Source organism: Oncorhynchus masou, chromosome 33 (assembly GCF_036934945.1).
Source record: "Oncorhynchus masou masou isolate Uvic2021 chromosome 33, UVic_Omas_1.1, whole genome shotgun sequence".
NCBI classification, from domain to species: Eukaryota; Metazoa; Chordata; class Actinopteri; order Salmoniformes; family Salmonidae; genus Oncorhynchus; species Oncorhynchus masou.
In genome coordinates, this window is record NC_088244.1 from 22,384,680 (window position 1) to 22,398,742 (window position 14,063).

Consider the following 14,063-nt stretch of genomic DNA (forward strand, 5'->3'; position numbering starts at 1 on the left):
AACTGAGGATGGATCAACAACATTGTAGTTACTCCACAACACTAACCTAAATAACAGAGTGAAAAGAAGGAAGGCTGTACAGAATACAAATATTCTAAAACATAAATCCTGTTTGCAATAAGACACTAAAGTAAAACTGTAAAAAATGTGACAAAGAAATGAACTTTTTATCCTGAATACAAAGCGAAATGTTTGTGGAAACACATCACTTAGTACGACTTTTCATATTTTCAAGCATGGTGGAGATTTGGGCGAAGTCGATCTGCGAGATTCTTAATAAATGCTTGTTTGATGGCGCTCACGATACAAGAAGTGACAGAACAATTGAGCACGACTAGAGATCAAGTCACACAGTTAATATAAGGGCCACTAGATGTCTTGTGATAGATTACATAAAATCCTTGAAAGATACCTAAATTCTGGTAGTTTACAGATCTGATGTTCAAAGGTTTTTTTTTAGATCATAAGAAATTATAGCGGATGCATGTTGTCAAAAATGCCAAAATAATCACAAAATAGCAAAGTTGGGTCGGAGCTTTGTCATTATATTTGATTTGATTTTAGATCATCTTATTTCATTAGTTAATATATTGTACATGTGATAAGGCCACACAGAGGGCCAGAGATTATTACAGACACCTGTGATCATCTAAAGTACCCAAAAGGGCCACTAGATGTCTTGTGATAGGTTACATAAAATCCTTGAAAGAAACCCAAATTATGGTAATTTAGTGGTAGTATACCCTCCCTTTGCAACCCTAACTGTCCAGATGCAATTTCCTGAGAGCCACGCCAGTCTTCAAAGGGGAGAGAAATGTCTCTCTCGCACGCTCTCCTTCTCTCTTCCTCTCACTCGCTCACACACTCTCTCTCTCTCCCACTCTCTCTGAGGAGTGCTGCGAAGACAGGAGGGGAGTGGAACAGGACAGTGTCGGCCTGCCAGGGCTTTTAATTTTAAATATGTGTTAAAGAGAAAAGACTTTAAAAAACACGCTGTTCTTAAAATTGTCTCTTAAATCAAAAATCAAAAGGTTACTTTGAGCCTTGGGTACTTGTGATGCAAACTTATCTAACTTTTGAAATACAATGAGCGTACAAACATTAGGAACACCTTCCTAATTTTGAGTTGCACCCCCTTTTGCCTTCAGAACAGCCTCAATTCGTAGGGGTGTGAAAAACCCAGCAGCGTTGCAGTTCTTGGCACACTCAAATGGTGAGCCTGGCCCCTACTACCATACCCCGTTCAAAGGCACATAAATATTTTGTCTTGCCCATTAAACCTCTGTTGGGCACACATACACAATCCATGTCTCAAATGTCTCAAGGCTTAAAAAAATAATTATTTAACCTGTCTCCTCCCCTTCATCTACACTGATTGAAGTGGATTTAACAAATGACATCAATAAGGGATCATATCTTTCACCTGGATTCCCCAGGTCAGTCTATGTCATGGAAAGAGCAGGTGTTCCTAATGTTTTGTGCACTCAGTGTACATACACCCAACAAGACAGTTGTGAAACTGTGCATACCATTGTATGAGCAAAGATTATATATGACACATTAATATCACATAATATATATCACAACCTCTCTAGACCACTTACGTGTTGTAAGCCATGATTAGGAAAGTGCACAGTTAATTTCATATTAGTGAAAATGGCAAATATGAATTAATAGTGTGCAGTATAATGACAAAATATTCCTTGCCACAGCTGCTATAAGGGACTTGATATGCTCTGTCAATCATCATTATAGCCAAACTACTGTAGCTCTCTTTTTCTCTCTCTCCTCTATAACTGTCCTCTGGTGAGATATCACACGGTGTCCAAGACAATCACAATTGTATAGAAACTAAACAATGGGGCAGTGGGCAGAGCATAAAGGCAGTGTACTCTCCAAGACTGAAAATGAATGGAAGATGCCTGAGAGACTTTTGGCAACTGGTAGAGGATCTATCATCAGCCAACGCAGCAGGTTTATGGCGAGGAGACTGCAACCCAGTGGGAGATTTCAAAGTAAAACCTTATGTTGAAGTAGCAGTAGCTAGCTGCAGTAAATAAAGAACAAACGTTTACGCTGCCACCCACATATACCATCCATTACATACAGTATCCCACAACTCTATGTAATGTCTCCCTTCAACATGCATCTTTCATCCCCTCTCTACCACATATTCCACATCCACTTCCCACATGCATCTTTGAACACCAAGTCTCTGAGGATAGCGCCACATAGTATGCCGTGCCAGCCACACTCTACAGTACAAACGCTGTTTGAAGGAATTAACAAACACATTACAAAAAAGGGATTCTGTTTGTTGCCAGACCTCTCAAACAGCATCTGTGGGCATGGTGAGTGAGCAAAAGAGGGCATTCATGCTTGGTTGAGTCACAAAGCACAGTAGGGCCACCACGCTCATTAAAGCAATATATTTAATTAATTAATTGTGAAATAGGTCAATTTTGACTTTGAGGTGCAGTCAAACACTAGGAACAGACTCGGGGGGCAGAATGGAGATTCACATACTGTATTATACCATTTTTGGGAGATACAGTAATAGCAGATTCTGTTTTTCCTCTCTTTGGTACATAAAACTATTTTCTTGAAAGATGATCTGAGGTCTTCAGGAAACTCACCACTTGGAAGTCCTCGGCTCTGCACTCGGCCCCCCGGAAGTGACACGCCAGCAGTATTTCCTTGATGTCATGTCCTGTGCGGTCGTAGAACTCACGCATGTTGAAGGGACGGGGCTTGAAGTTGTGGAAGTCAGCTTTGACCTTCAGGGTCTCCAGAACACTTTCCTCCACCAAATGGGTGTCCCTGATCTCATACCTAGAGAGACAGAGAGAGAGTGAAGGAGAGAGAGAGAAAAAAAGGAGAAAGACATAAAGAAAGCGAGAAGGAAGGAGTCCAAAAGAGGGAGTTTTATTAGTCGAGTCACAAATGTTCAATTTCAGCATATTCAAACATAGGTAGATTCATTCCCTTTTTCCTGCTATTCCTCTTCCCACTCTTTAATACCTTCAAGCAGACTACCATAGTCCCTGTGCCCAAGATTGCCAAGGTAATTTGTCTGTAGCCATGAAATGCTTTGAAAAGCTGGTCATGGCTCACATTAACACCATCATCACAGACACCCTGGACCCACTCCAATACCACCCCAACAGATCCACAGATGATGCAATCTCTCTGCACTCCACACTGCCCTCTCCCATCTGTACAAGAGGAGAACGCTGTTGATTGACCATAGCTCAGCGTTCAACACCCTAGTGCCCATAAAGCTGATCAATAAGCTCAGGACTCTGGAACTAAACACCTCCCTCTGTAACTGGAATCTGGACTTCTTAGGGGTCTGCCCCAGATGCTGAGGGTAGGCAACAACACATCCGCCACGCTGACCCTCAACACGGGGCCCCTCAGGGCTGCGTGATTAGTCTCCCACTGTACCCCCTGTTCACCCACGACTGTGTGGCCTCGCATGACGACAACACCATCATTAAGTTTGCTGACGACACGACGGTGGTAGGCCTGATCACGAAGACGATGAGACAGCCTATAGGGAGGAGGTCAATAACCTGCCAGTGACTCTTCCACCTCAGGAAGCTGAAAAGTTTATGCATGGACCCTCAGATCCTCAAAAAGTTCTACACCTGCACCATTGAGAGCATCTTGACTGGCTGAATTATCCCTTTTTATGGCAACTGCTTGGTATCTGACTGCAAGGCGATACAGAGGTTAGTGTGGAAGGCCCAGTACATCACTGGGGCCGAGCTCCCTGCCATCCAAGATCACTATACCAGGCGGTGTCAAAGGAAGACCCTAAAATCCATCCGCCCAAGTCATAAACGGTTCTCTCTGCTACCGCACGGCAAGCGGTGCCAATGCAGCAAGAGTGGAACCAACAGGACTGTGAACCATTTCAAACTCGAAGCCACTAGACTGCTAAATAGCTAGTCCGGGTAGCTATTGGTTAACTATTTAACTATCTGCATTGACCGAGTCTCATAGGAAAGGGTCTGAATACTTATGTAAATAAGGTATTTCTGGGTTTTTTACATTTGCAAAAAAATGGTAAAAACCTGATTATGATTTGTCTTTATAGGGTATTGTGTGTAGATTGATGAGGAGGAAAACTATTTAATCAATTTTAGAATAAGGCTGTAATGTAACAAAATGTGGAAAAAGTCAAGAGATCTGAATACTTTCTGAATGCGCTGTATATGTATAGTATACTGAACAAAGATATTAAAACAACAATTTCAATGATTTTACCGAGTTATTTAACGAAATCAGTCAATTGAAATAAAGAAATTAGGCCCTCATCTATGGATTTCAAATGACTGGGCAGGGGCGTAGCCATAGTTGGGCCTGGGAAGGCATGGGCCCACCCACTTGGGAGCCAGGCCAACCCACTAGGGAGCCAGGCCAATCAGAATGAGTTTTTTCTCCACAAAAGAGCTTTATTTCCAACATACTGTAAATACTCCTCAGTTTCATCAGCTGTCAGGGTGGCTGGTCTCAGACAATCCCGCAGGTGAAGAAGCCGGATGTGGAGGTCCTGGGCTGGCGTGGTAACACGTCTGTAGTTGTGAGGCCGGTTGGACATACTGACTAATTCTATAAAACAACGTTGGAGGTGGCTTATGGTAGTGAAATGAACGTAAAATTCTCTAGCAACTGTTCTGGTGGTCATTCCTGCAGCCAGCATGCCAACTGGACACTCCCTCAAACCTTGAGACATCTGTGGCATTGTGTTGTGTGACAAAACTGCACAATTTAGAGTGGCCTTTTATTGTCTCCAGCCCAAGGGGCATCTGTGTAAAGATTACAGTGGCTTGTGAAAGAATTCACCCCCCTTGGCATTTTTACTAATTTGTTGCCTTACAACCTGGAATTAAAATAGATTTTTGGGGGGTTTGTATCATTTGATTTAGACAACATGCCTACCACTTTGAAGATGCAAAATATTTTTTTCTTGTGAAACAAACAAGAAGTATCACAAAAAAAACATAAAACTTGAGCGTGCATAACAATTCACCCCCCCCAAGGGAATACTTTGTAGAGCCACCTTTCACTGCAATTACAGCTGCAAGTCTCTTGGGGTATGTTTCTATGATCTTGGCACGTCTAGCCACTGGGATTTTTGCCCATTCTTCAAGGCAAAACTGCTTCAGCTCCTTCAAGATGGATGGGTTCCACTGGTGTACAGCAATCTTTAAGGCATTTCACAGATTCTCAATTGGATTGAAGTCTGGGATTTGACTAGGCCATTCCAATACATTTAAATGTTTCCCATTAAACCACTCAAATGTTGCTTTAGCAGTATGCTTAGGGTCATTGTCCTGCTGGAAGGTGAACCTCCGTCCCAGTCTCAAATCTCTGGAAGTCTGAAACAGGTTTCCCTCAATTATTTCTCTGTATTTAGCGCCATCCATCATTCCTTCAATTCTGACCAGTTTCTCAGTCCCTGCTGATGAAAAACACCCCCACAGCATGATGCTGCCACCACCATGCTTCACTGTGGGGATGAGTTCTCGGGGTGATGTGTTGTGTTGGGTTTGACTATACATAGCGTTTTCCTTGATGGCAAAATAAATCTCAATTTTAGTCTCATCTAACCAGAGTACCTTCTTCCATTTGTTTGGGAAGTCTCCCACATGCCTTTTGGCAAACACCAAACGTGTTTGCTTATTATTTTCTTTAATAAGCAAGGGCTTTTTTCAGGCCACTCATCCATAAAGCCCAGCTCTGTGAAGTGTACGGCTTAAAGTGGTCCTATGGACAGATACTACAATCTCCGCTCTGGAGCTTTGCAGCTCATTCAGGGTTATCTTTGGTCTCTTTGTTGCCTCTCTGATTAATGCCCTCCTTGCCTGGTCCGTGAGTTTTGGTGGGCGGCCCTATCTTACCAGGTTTGTTGTGGTGCCATATTCTTTCCATTTTTTAATAATGGATTTAATGGTGCTTCGTGGGATGTTCAACGTTTCAGATATTTTTTTATAACCCAACCCTGATCTGTACTTCTCCACAACTTTGTCCCTGACCTGTTTGGAGAGCTCCTTGGTCTTCATGGTGCCACTTGCTTAGTGGTGTTTCAGACTTTGGGGCCTTTCAGAACAGGTGTATATATTCTGAGATTATGTTACACTTAGATTGCACACAGGTGGACTTTATTTAACTAATTATGTGGCTTCTGAAGGTAATTGGTTGCACTAGATCTTATTTAGGGGCTTCATAGCAATGGGGGTGAATACATATGCACGCACCACTTTTCCGTTTTTTATTTTTTATAATTTTTAGAAACAAGTTCTTTTTTCATTTCACTTCACCAATTTGGACTGTTTTGTGTATGTCCATTTCATGAAACCCAAATAAAAATCTATTTAAATTACAGGTTGTAATGCAACAAATTAGGAAAAACACCAAGGGGGTTGCATACTTTTGCAAGACCTTGTATGCTGTTTAATCAGCTTCTTGATATACCACACCCTTCTGGCGGATGGATTATCTTGGCAAAGGAGAAACGCTCACTAACAGGGATGCAAACACATTTTTGAACAAAATTTGAGAAAAATACGTTTTTTGTGCATATGGATAATTTTTTGAATTTTTTAATGCAGCTCATTAAAAACATGGGATGAACCCTTTAAATGTTGTGTTAATATTTTTGTTCAGTATACATACCTGCCTCAATTACCTTGTACCCCTCACATCGACTCAGTACTGGTACCCCGTGTTTATAGCCAAGTTATTGTTACTCATTGTGTAATTATTCCTTGTGTTATTATTTTTCTATTATTTCTATTTGTTTCTCTGCATTGTTGGGAAGGGCCAGTAAGTAAGCATTTCACTGTTAGTCTACACCTGTTGTTTATGAAGCATCTGACAAATACAATGTGATTTGATTCCCACTAAAAAAATATTTTTAAAAGCTTGACAATCAGTTTGAGCAGACTTGAGCTCTTAAGAATAAGATGTGAATGTATTGAAATGGCATAACAAGACATTATTGTTGAGAGGTTTTTAGACACAAGCACACAGTGACCTTACATAAAATACATTGATTGTGAATCTCTTTAGTTTTGGTTTATTAATATAAAGCGAATTCTCCCAACTCAAACTGTCTTTCTATTACCTTTTCCAAGGACTAAGCTGTAGTAACCTTGATCTAGCTTGATCATGAGCCATACTCTACTAGAAGTGTTGCACTAGCTGCCTCAGCTGCAAGTCTGGCTGGAAAGACTAGCCTTGATGAAAAGCTCTCTCACACAACATCCACTTATAAAATGTACTTTGTTACTTATAAAACATATAAACACCTCACATAGAAAACATGTTTGTGTGCATGTTTGTCCACAAGTCTATAAATCATGTGTACCTAGTGCCCTCACACAGGTTTATTTTGTGTTGTGTAGCCTATTGAACTCTGGGTGTAGTATGTAGTGTACATGTATGTACTGTACATGTATATACCCATGTTTGTATTTGTGTGTGTGTGTGTGTGCTTCGTCTGTGTGTGCATGCGTGTGTGAGAGAGCGGCAACACGTGTGTGTGCTTGTCCTCATTCCATCTACTCACAGAATAATTGCGCGTGAGTCACAGTGGGAAGGGAGAGTCATCCCACTCACACAACATTATCAGTGGGAGTTCATCTTTTAATAGAGCAGCTGAGAGGCCAGCTAAATCTGATCATAATGTTTGCCTGCTGCCCAGCGAGAATACATAGCAGCATAATGTCAACTGGCACACTCCATATTTACTTGGCAATGCCATGCTGTGGTATCACTAAACACGTCTAAACTTTATAGGGCTGTAAAAGAATGAGCAGGATTTAGGCTTTTTCAAATAGGTTTGGCTCATAAGAAGGGGATTATAGTCAGATTTGTGCTCAGGAACAATTGGTGTTGGCAGTGTGAATGGACACACAACAAATCTCAAAAGTAGAGTGTTGCATTGAACTGTATGGCCAATCTATGTAAAAAAAAAAAAGACTAGGAGTTACAGGGCCATCAAATCCCTTGAGAAATCTAAGTTCAGTAGAAAGCCAGAATCATCAAACTGAAAGCCATTAAACATTGAATTGCCTACCTACTATTCCACCTCTCAAATTTGGTTCAAAACTTCATTATGCCGATGAGGTGAGAGCATGGCCCAGTACCTCGGAAGGTACTGATCTGATCCAATGTAGATGTTCTCTCTGGCTGTTGCTAAGTGCCATCTCAGGCAAAGCCTTCCATTGATTAAAGGAGGACTTAATAGAGTTGAGACCTTTGCTCCCCAATATTGTTGCAGTAGACAAAGCTGCCAAGTGTGCACTTACAGTATGAAATAAAATCCCACAAGCACACAAGCCTGACAGAATCAGCCCCGACTGACACTTTTCCCTAGTATGGGTGGATTTTTAATATCACGCCACAAAACATTTCCCCAGACCAGCCATTGCAAACACTGAAAGTGGCAGGGAGAGAGAGAGAAAGAAACAGAGGGTAGAAAGAGAGACAGAGTGATGCTCAATTGGATTTCACACCAAAAGTGCTTTCATTTCTGGATGAGGGCTTAACAAATGAGGGAATAACTACATCGCCTCTCTACCTTGGGAGACGGGATAAGTGAATAATCACCAACTCTAATTTGCCAAACAATTAAAATGTTTTTAAAGTTGTGGGATTGAGGAAGAAAGCCTGATATTTTCCTCTCTGCTAAGCAACCATTCTCAGTGACTCCCTGAATGTAAAAAGCAGAGACTTCTTGAAAACAGCAATTGTTAAATTCTCCCTCTTGGGAAATGAAAAGCTTGCCCTTTTATCTCATCTACCGAGTTCTTTCTTTTCTGAAGAATATGGGTTCAACATAACATTATAAATGTTGCCTCAGACGAAGTGCCCACGAGATTATGGAACGTTGGGCTACCATTTCAAACAGATACTGGGTCTGCTGTCATATGATATTACATTGGAACTGATCGCTGTTGATAATGTGACACAAGTTTCTTCCCCTGAGAGGGAGGACAAGGATATTTACTCGTTCGGGGCGGCAGGGTAGCCTAGTGGTTAGAGTGTTGGACTAGTAACCGAAAGGTTGCAAGTTTGAGTCCCCAAGCTGACAAGGTACAAATCTGTCGTTCTGCCCCTGAACTGGCAGTTAACCCACTGTTCCTTGGCCGTCATTGAAAATAAGAATATGTTCTTAACTGACTTGCCTAGTAAAATAAAGGTAAAAAATATATATTTTTAAATCATAAAGCTTAATTCACAAATATGTACAATTTCTATCTCTCAAGAAACAGAATCCTACACCAGATGTTACATTGTACAAAGCTTATCAGCCATACCACTGTGAATGAAGTGCTAATTTTAGTGACAGTGTGGAATTGTCATAAATGATTGGAATGGGGACATTTCCCCCTGAATGAAAACCAAACCACCAAACACACTGGTGCCTGTTGGGCCTTATATCCCTAATTCTATCAGTTCTAGTTTTTCTTTCCATCTTTTTCAGCCATCTCTCGTCTGCTCCCTCCTATCTATCTCTTGTCTCTTCACTCCCTCTCTCTTCCTCACTCTCTCTGCTGTCTCTCTGTCCAGTGACAGTCCTTCCTCTACACTTGTGTGTGTGTCCTTCCTGTAACTCCACGTCAGATGCTGTGTGCGTTGAGGAAATGCAGCAGCTGTTGCTGCAAAGTCCAGCAGGCGTCAGCAATCAAACAGGGAGAGATGCAGAGTCAGACAGGACTGTTGTGATTGTCTCATCAACCATCAGCACTGACATTTCTGAGACGAAACTGACACCATGGGGATAGCAGTGTGTTTATCACAGTGTCTCAGGATGGTATTAGTCATAAACTGTCTGTATGGAAATATGATGCGCCCCCCTCTTCACTACTCCCTCCTCTTCTTGCCCATGTCTAGTTCACAGACCTAGACCAAATGGTCTGTTACTGTTTACAATATTATTATTTATTTATTTTACTTTAGATAACTATACATTTTCTGTCATTCCTAGTGGAAACATCAAGAAACTGTAGGTTTGGAGTAGGGTAACAATGAGGTTGATGGAATGCTGGGACTACAATGACAATATACAGAAAAGACTGTGGAGAGCGGTCTTTGAGAGTCAACAAAATGCATTCTTTCAAATATGGTTTAACTTTGGCTCGTGTTAATCAGAGCCATCAGAGCCCTTTTCCAGCGTTTTAAGTCCCACATATCTTGTTATTCTAAGTTGTAGACTACATGGAGCTGTGGACCAATGAGCGAGGCGTTAATACCATTCTCTCACTGAGCTGCTCTTGTTCTTCTCTGGGGTTTTGTGACGGAGAAGTCCTCTCGGCTCATCCATCCAAGGCAGACAAATCGGGGCTCTCTCTCCAAGCGTGGCTGGCATGACTCACCAACAGTAAGGAAATGGAAGTATCAGAGTGACAAAGTGCTTCCTGAGGATGTAACTACCTTGAGGTAACTACTGACTATGACTAATTAACTTTCTTTGATTCCCCCCTCCCCCACAGGGGTAAAATGCCCCCAGCCTTTAATTTTCACAGAAACCATTTCATGTCACCAACACTTTCCCTGGCTCCCACTACTCTCGCTCAACTAAAAATGTAATCGCTCATCTCAATTCCTTATCTCACTCCAACAAAAGATTGAGGTAAATGTATGTGATATTTGTCATTTAGAAAAAGTTATATACAGTGAGCTCTAAAAATATTGGGAGAGTGACAATTTTTTGTTTGTTTTGGGAGTGTACTCAAGCACTATGGATTTGAAATGATAGAGTGCAGACTGTCAGACTGAGCATAACCGTTTAGAAATTACAGCCCTTTCTGTACATGGTCTCCCCATTTTAGGGGACCAAAACTATTGGGAAAAATTCATGAAATGTATTAAAAAGTATTCATAGCACGCAATGACTACATCAAACTTCTGACTCTTCAAATTTCTTGGATGGATTTGCTGTTTGTTTTGGTTGTGTTTCAGATTATTTTGTGGCCAATAGAAAGGAATGGTAAATAATGTATTGTCATTTTGGAGTCACTTTTATTGTAAATAAGAATAGAATGTAGTGAAATGTCGTTTTTATAAATATTTTTTTTACATATTTTTTTCATTTACTTTTATTATTTCTTTATTTTATGTGAAACTGCATTATTGATTAAGGGCTTGTAAGTAAGCATTTCACTGATGTATTTGGCACATGTGACAAATAACATTTGATTTATCATGGTAGCATCCACATTAATGTACTATTAAGAAACATATTCTATTCTTATTTATAATAAAAGTGACTCCAAAATGGCACAATACATTATTTACCATTCCTTTCCATTGGGCACAAAATAATCTGAAACACAACCAAAACAAACAGCAAATGCATCCAACAAATGCATAGAGTCACAAGCTTGATGTGGTCATTGTGTGCTAGGAATATAGGACCAAATACTTAACTTTTTACTACATTAACATACATCAGTGAATTTGTCCCAATACTTTTGGTCCACTAAAATGTGGGGTATTGTACAAAAAGTGCTGTTATTTCTAAACGGTTCACCCGATATGGATGAAAATACCCTCAAATTAAAGCTGACAGACTGCATTTTAATCCCATAGTCATTGTATCATTTCAAACCCAAAGTGCTAGAGTACAGAGCCTAAACAACAAAAAATGTGTCACTGTCCCAAAACCTTTGGAGCTCACTGTATGCAAACTGATGAAGTTAGATTTATGAACTTATATATATATATATAAGTTCATAAATCTAAGTTCATAAATCATATATAATATATAATATATATATATATATATATATATATATATAGAGAGAGAGAGAGAGAGAGAGAGAGAGATATGATTATAGAATATTTTGAGGTAAATGTATGTAATATTTTGTCATTTAGAAAAAGTTATATATGTAATCTAATTAAGTTAAATCTATGAAGTTAGATATATGTATATATACACAGTATATATCAGTAGGGGAGGCTAAAGATAAATAATCCACTTGTTTATATAGAAAAATTGTAATCAGTTATGGTGAGTATGTTTGGGGAAAAACACACCCTTTCAAAGTTTCTATCTTTATAAAAATAAAACTATTAATTGTGCCAACTTATTTCCTGTAACAATGTGTTTGCCTAAGGATGCACAGCGAATTTGCAATTGTTAAAATCTCTGTGTTAAGGTAAAAAGCGTTGTGAGTGTTGCTTTTAGTAGGGTTAATACACAACCCACTGGACACAGACATCAGTTCAACGTCTAGTTTTGATTTGCATTTGGTTGAGTTGGCAACTAACATAAATTCAACGAGAAATCAACAAAACATTTCACCATCAGTGGATGAAGGTTCAAATGTGGGTGAAAAAAAGACTAAATGGCCTTAGATTGATGACTTTTTACAAATCCAATTATTTTCCCACCTTGATTCAACGTCCTCACATGTATTTATTTTTTGATGACATGGAAACAATGTTGAGTCAACCGGTTTTTGCCCAGTGGCAACATACCCTGCTATTCAAATTTTTGCTGGATCTGAAATGGCATCATTTCAGGGCTCTGGGCAAAAGTAACATCGTGCATTCTATAGAGAATCGCGTGCCACTGCGTGTGACTTGTTTACATCACCTCTGGTTGAGCAGCGCTAGCAGCTCCCCTGCGTGGTACAGGTCATTGCGCGTCACGCGACTGAAGCGGAACGAGTTGAGGTTGCAGAACGTGACAGCGGGGAACACCATCAACGGGGTCGAGATCTCGTCCAGTTTGGTGACGTGTGGGTACTCCAGGTAGAAGTGTATTCGGTCCACGCACACAAACAGTAAGAAAGTCAAGGAGCCCAGGAAGAACACGACCCATAGACAGCGCTTGATGTAGACCCTCTCATAGGTGAAAATGTGCGAAATTCCGTGCAGCGTTGAGTTTTGCGCAAAAGCCTCAACTGGGGGTGGCTGGTTGCAGTCCATTTCTTCGGATTCTACTTTGAGTTCCATTGTGCTCACAGTCTTGCTTAATGGCTATAAATAATGCTGAGTGACATTGAAATCGTTTGCAGTTCAGAAGGCAGGTAAATTACTACACCTCACAATAGCCTACATATTCAACTAACTCTCCGAGCTAATAAAAACACATGCAATCGTCAATATTGGTGCACTTAATGTATGCGATCTATGGGAATGTGTTTCATATAAAATGCATACCATGCACATGTGGCATCTCCAATGCAATGCACCTGTCAATAAAAGTAATAGCTATTTAACGACTAGTCCCCCGAACGTGCGGAAAACCAGCGCGAGATTTGCTGTCGATTTGCATCATTCAAAAGGCGGGTTGCAAAAACAGACCAACGATTGATTCCCTCCTCGAAGTCAGACGCGCAAGAATTCACAGTAAGAGTAAAAAAATAAAACAAATAATTGAAGAGTATGATTCACCAAAATGCTCCTATTTTCCGTATAAAAGTCCCCATCCTCAGTGGACGGCGTTGGGAGACGCTGTTTTGTCAAGTCCAGGTAGCCGATCTCAAAGTGCAAGGCATTAGCCTACAGCAGTGAAAAATATAGAGAACGTTCCGTCATTCCAGCGTCGGTCGCAGATGAGTGAGTGGACTAGGTCTCTTCCGTGTTGACTGTCCAGCTTCAGCTCATTGTTTAAGAGTAGGCTAGCTAGTTCATATCCGTCGTTCTGTTGCGACTGTCTGTTGGCAGTACCGTGGTCCTATATCCGCAGGGGAGAGGTCCGAGACAGGAGAAGTTCCTAGGGACTGGGAGCTTCGTGGTTGGATTGGTCAGTTGTGACTTGTGAGCGTTTTTTTTCATAATGAGTAGTGTCTAGCACTGGCAGCTGGCAGTGAGAGCACAGTGCAAGGGAGTGGACCTGTCCTGCACACAGAGATATTAACTGTGGCATACAGTTGTGATATGAGTAAACTCCCCTATCATGCAAAAAGATGATGGAGAATGCAACGGAATGCGCAGCCCTATTTTCTCTCGTTCTCTCTCTCGTCTGTGTGCATTTGGGTAGATATAGGCCTATATGAGTAATATGGACCCAATAAGATTGTCCATAACACCAA

At 40.8% G+C, this 14,063-nt stretch overlaps 1 protein-coding gene across 2 annotated transcripts in view; it reads right to left on the bottom strand.

The window, feature by feature from the left end:
* Positions 1–13,792, bottom strand: part of LOC135528024 (acid-sensing ion channel 1-like) — a 92,311-nt gene extending 78,519 nt beyond the window's left edge. The window contains exons 1-2 of one of the 2 annotated variants that reach the window (XM_064956783.1): positions 12,620–13,792; positions 2,637–2,832 (exon numbers count right to left, since the gene is read on the bottom strand). In XM_064956783.1, the coding sequence (XP_064812855.1) occupies positions 2,637–2,832; positions 12,620–12,981 (558 nt within the window). In that variant the 5' untranslated portion in view covers positions 12,982–13,792. Of the gene's footprint in view, positions 1–2,636; positions 2,833–10,268; positions 10,709–12,619 lie in introns of those variants that run through there. The other variant, XM_064956784.1, reaches the window with a different exon arrangement.
* Positions 13,793–14,063: the final 271 nt, after the last annotated feature.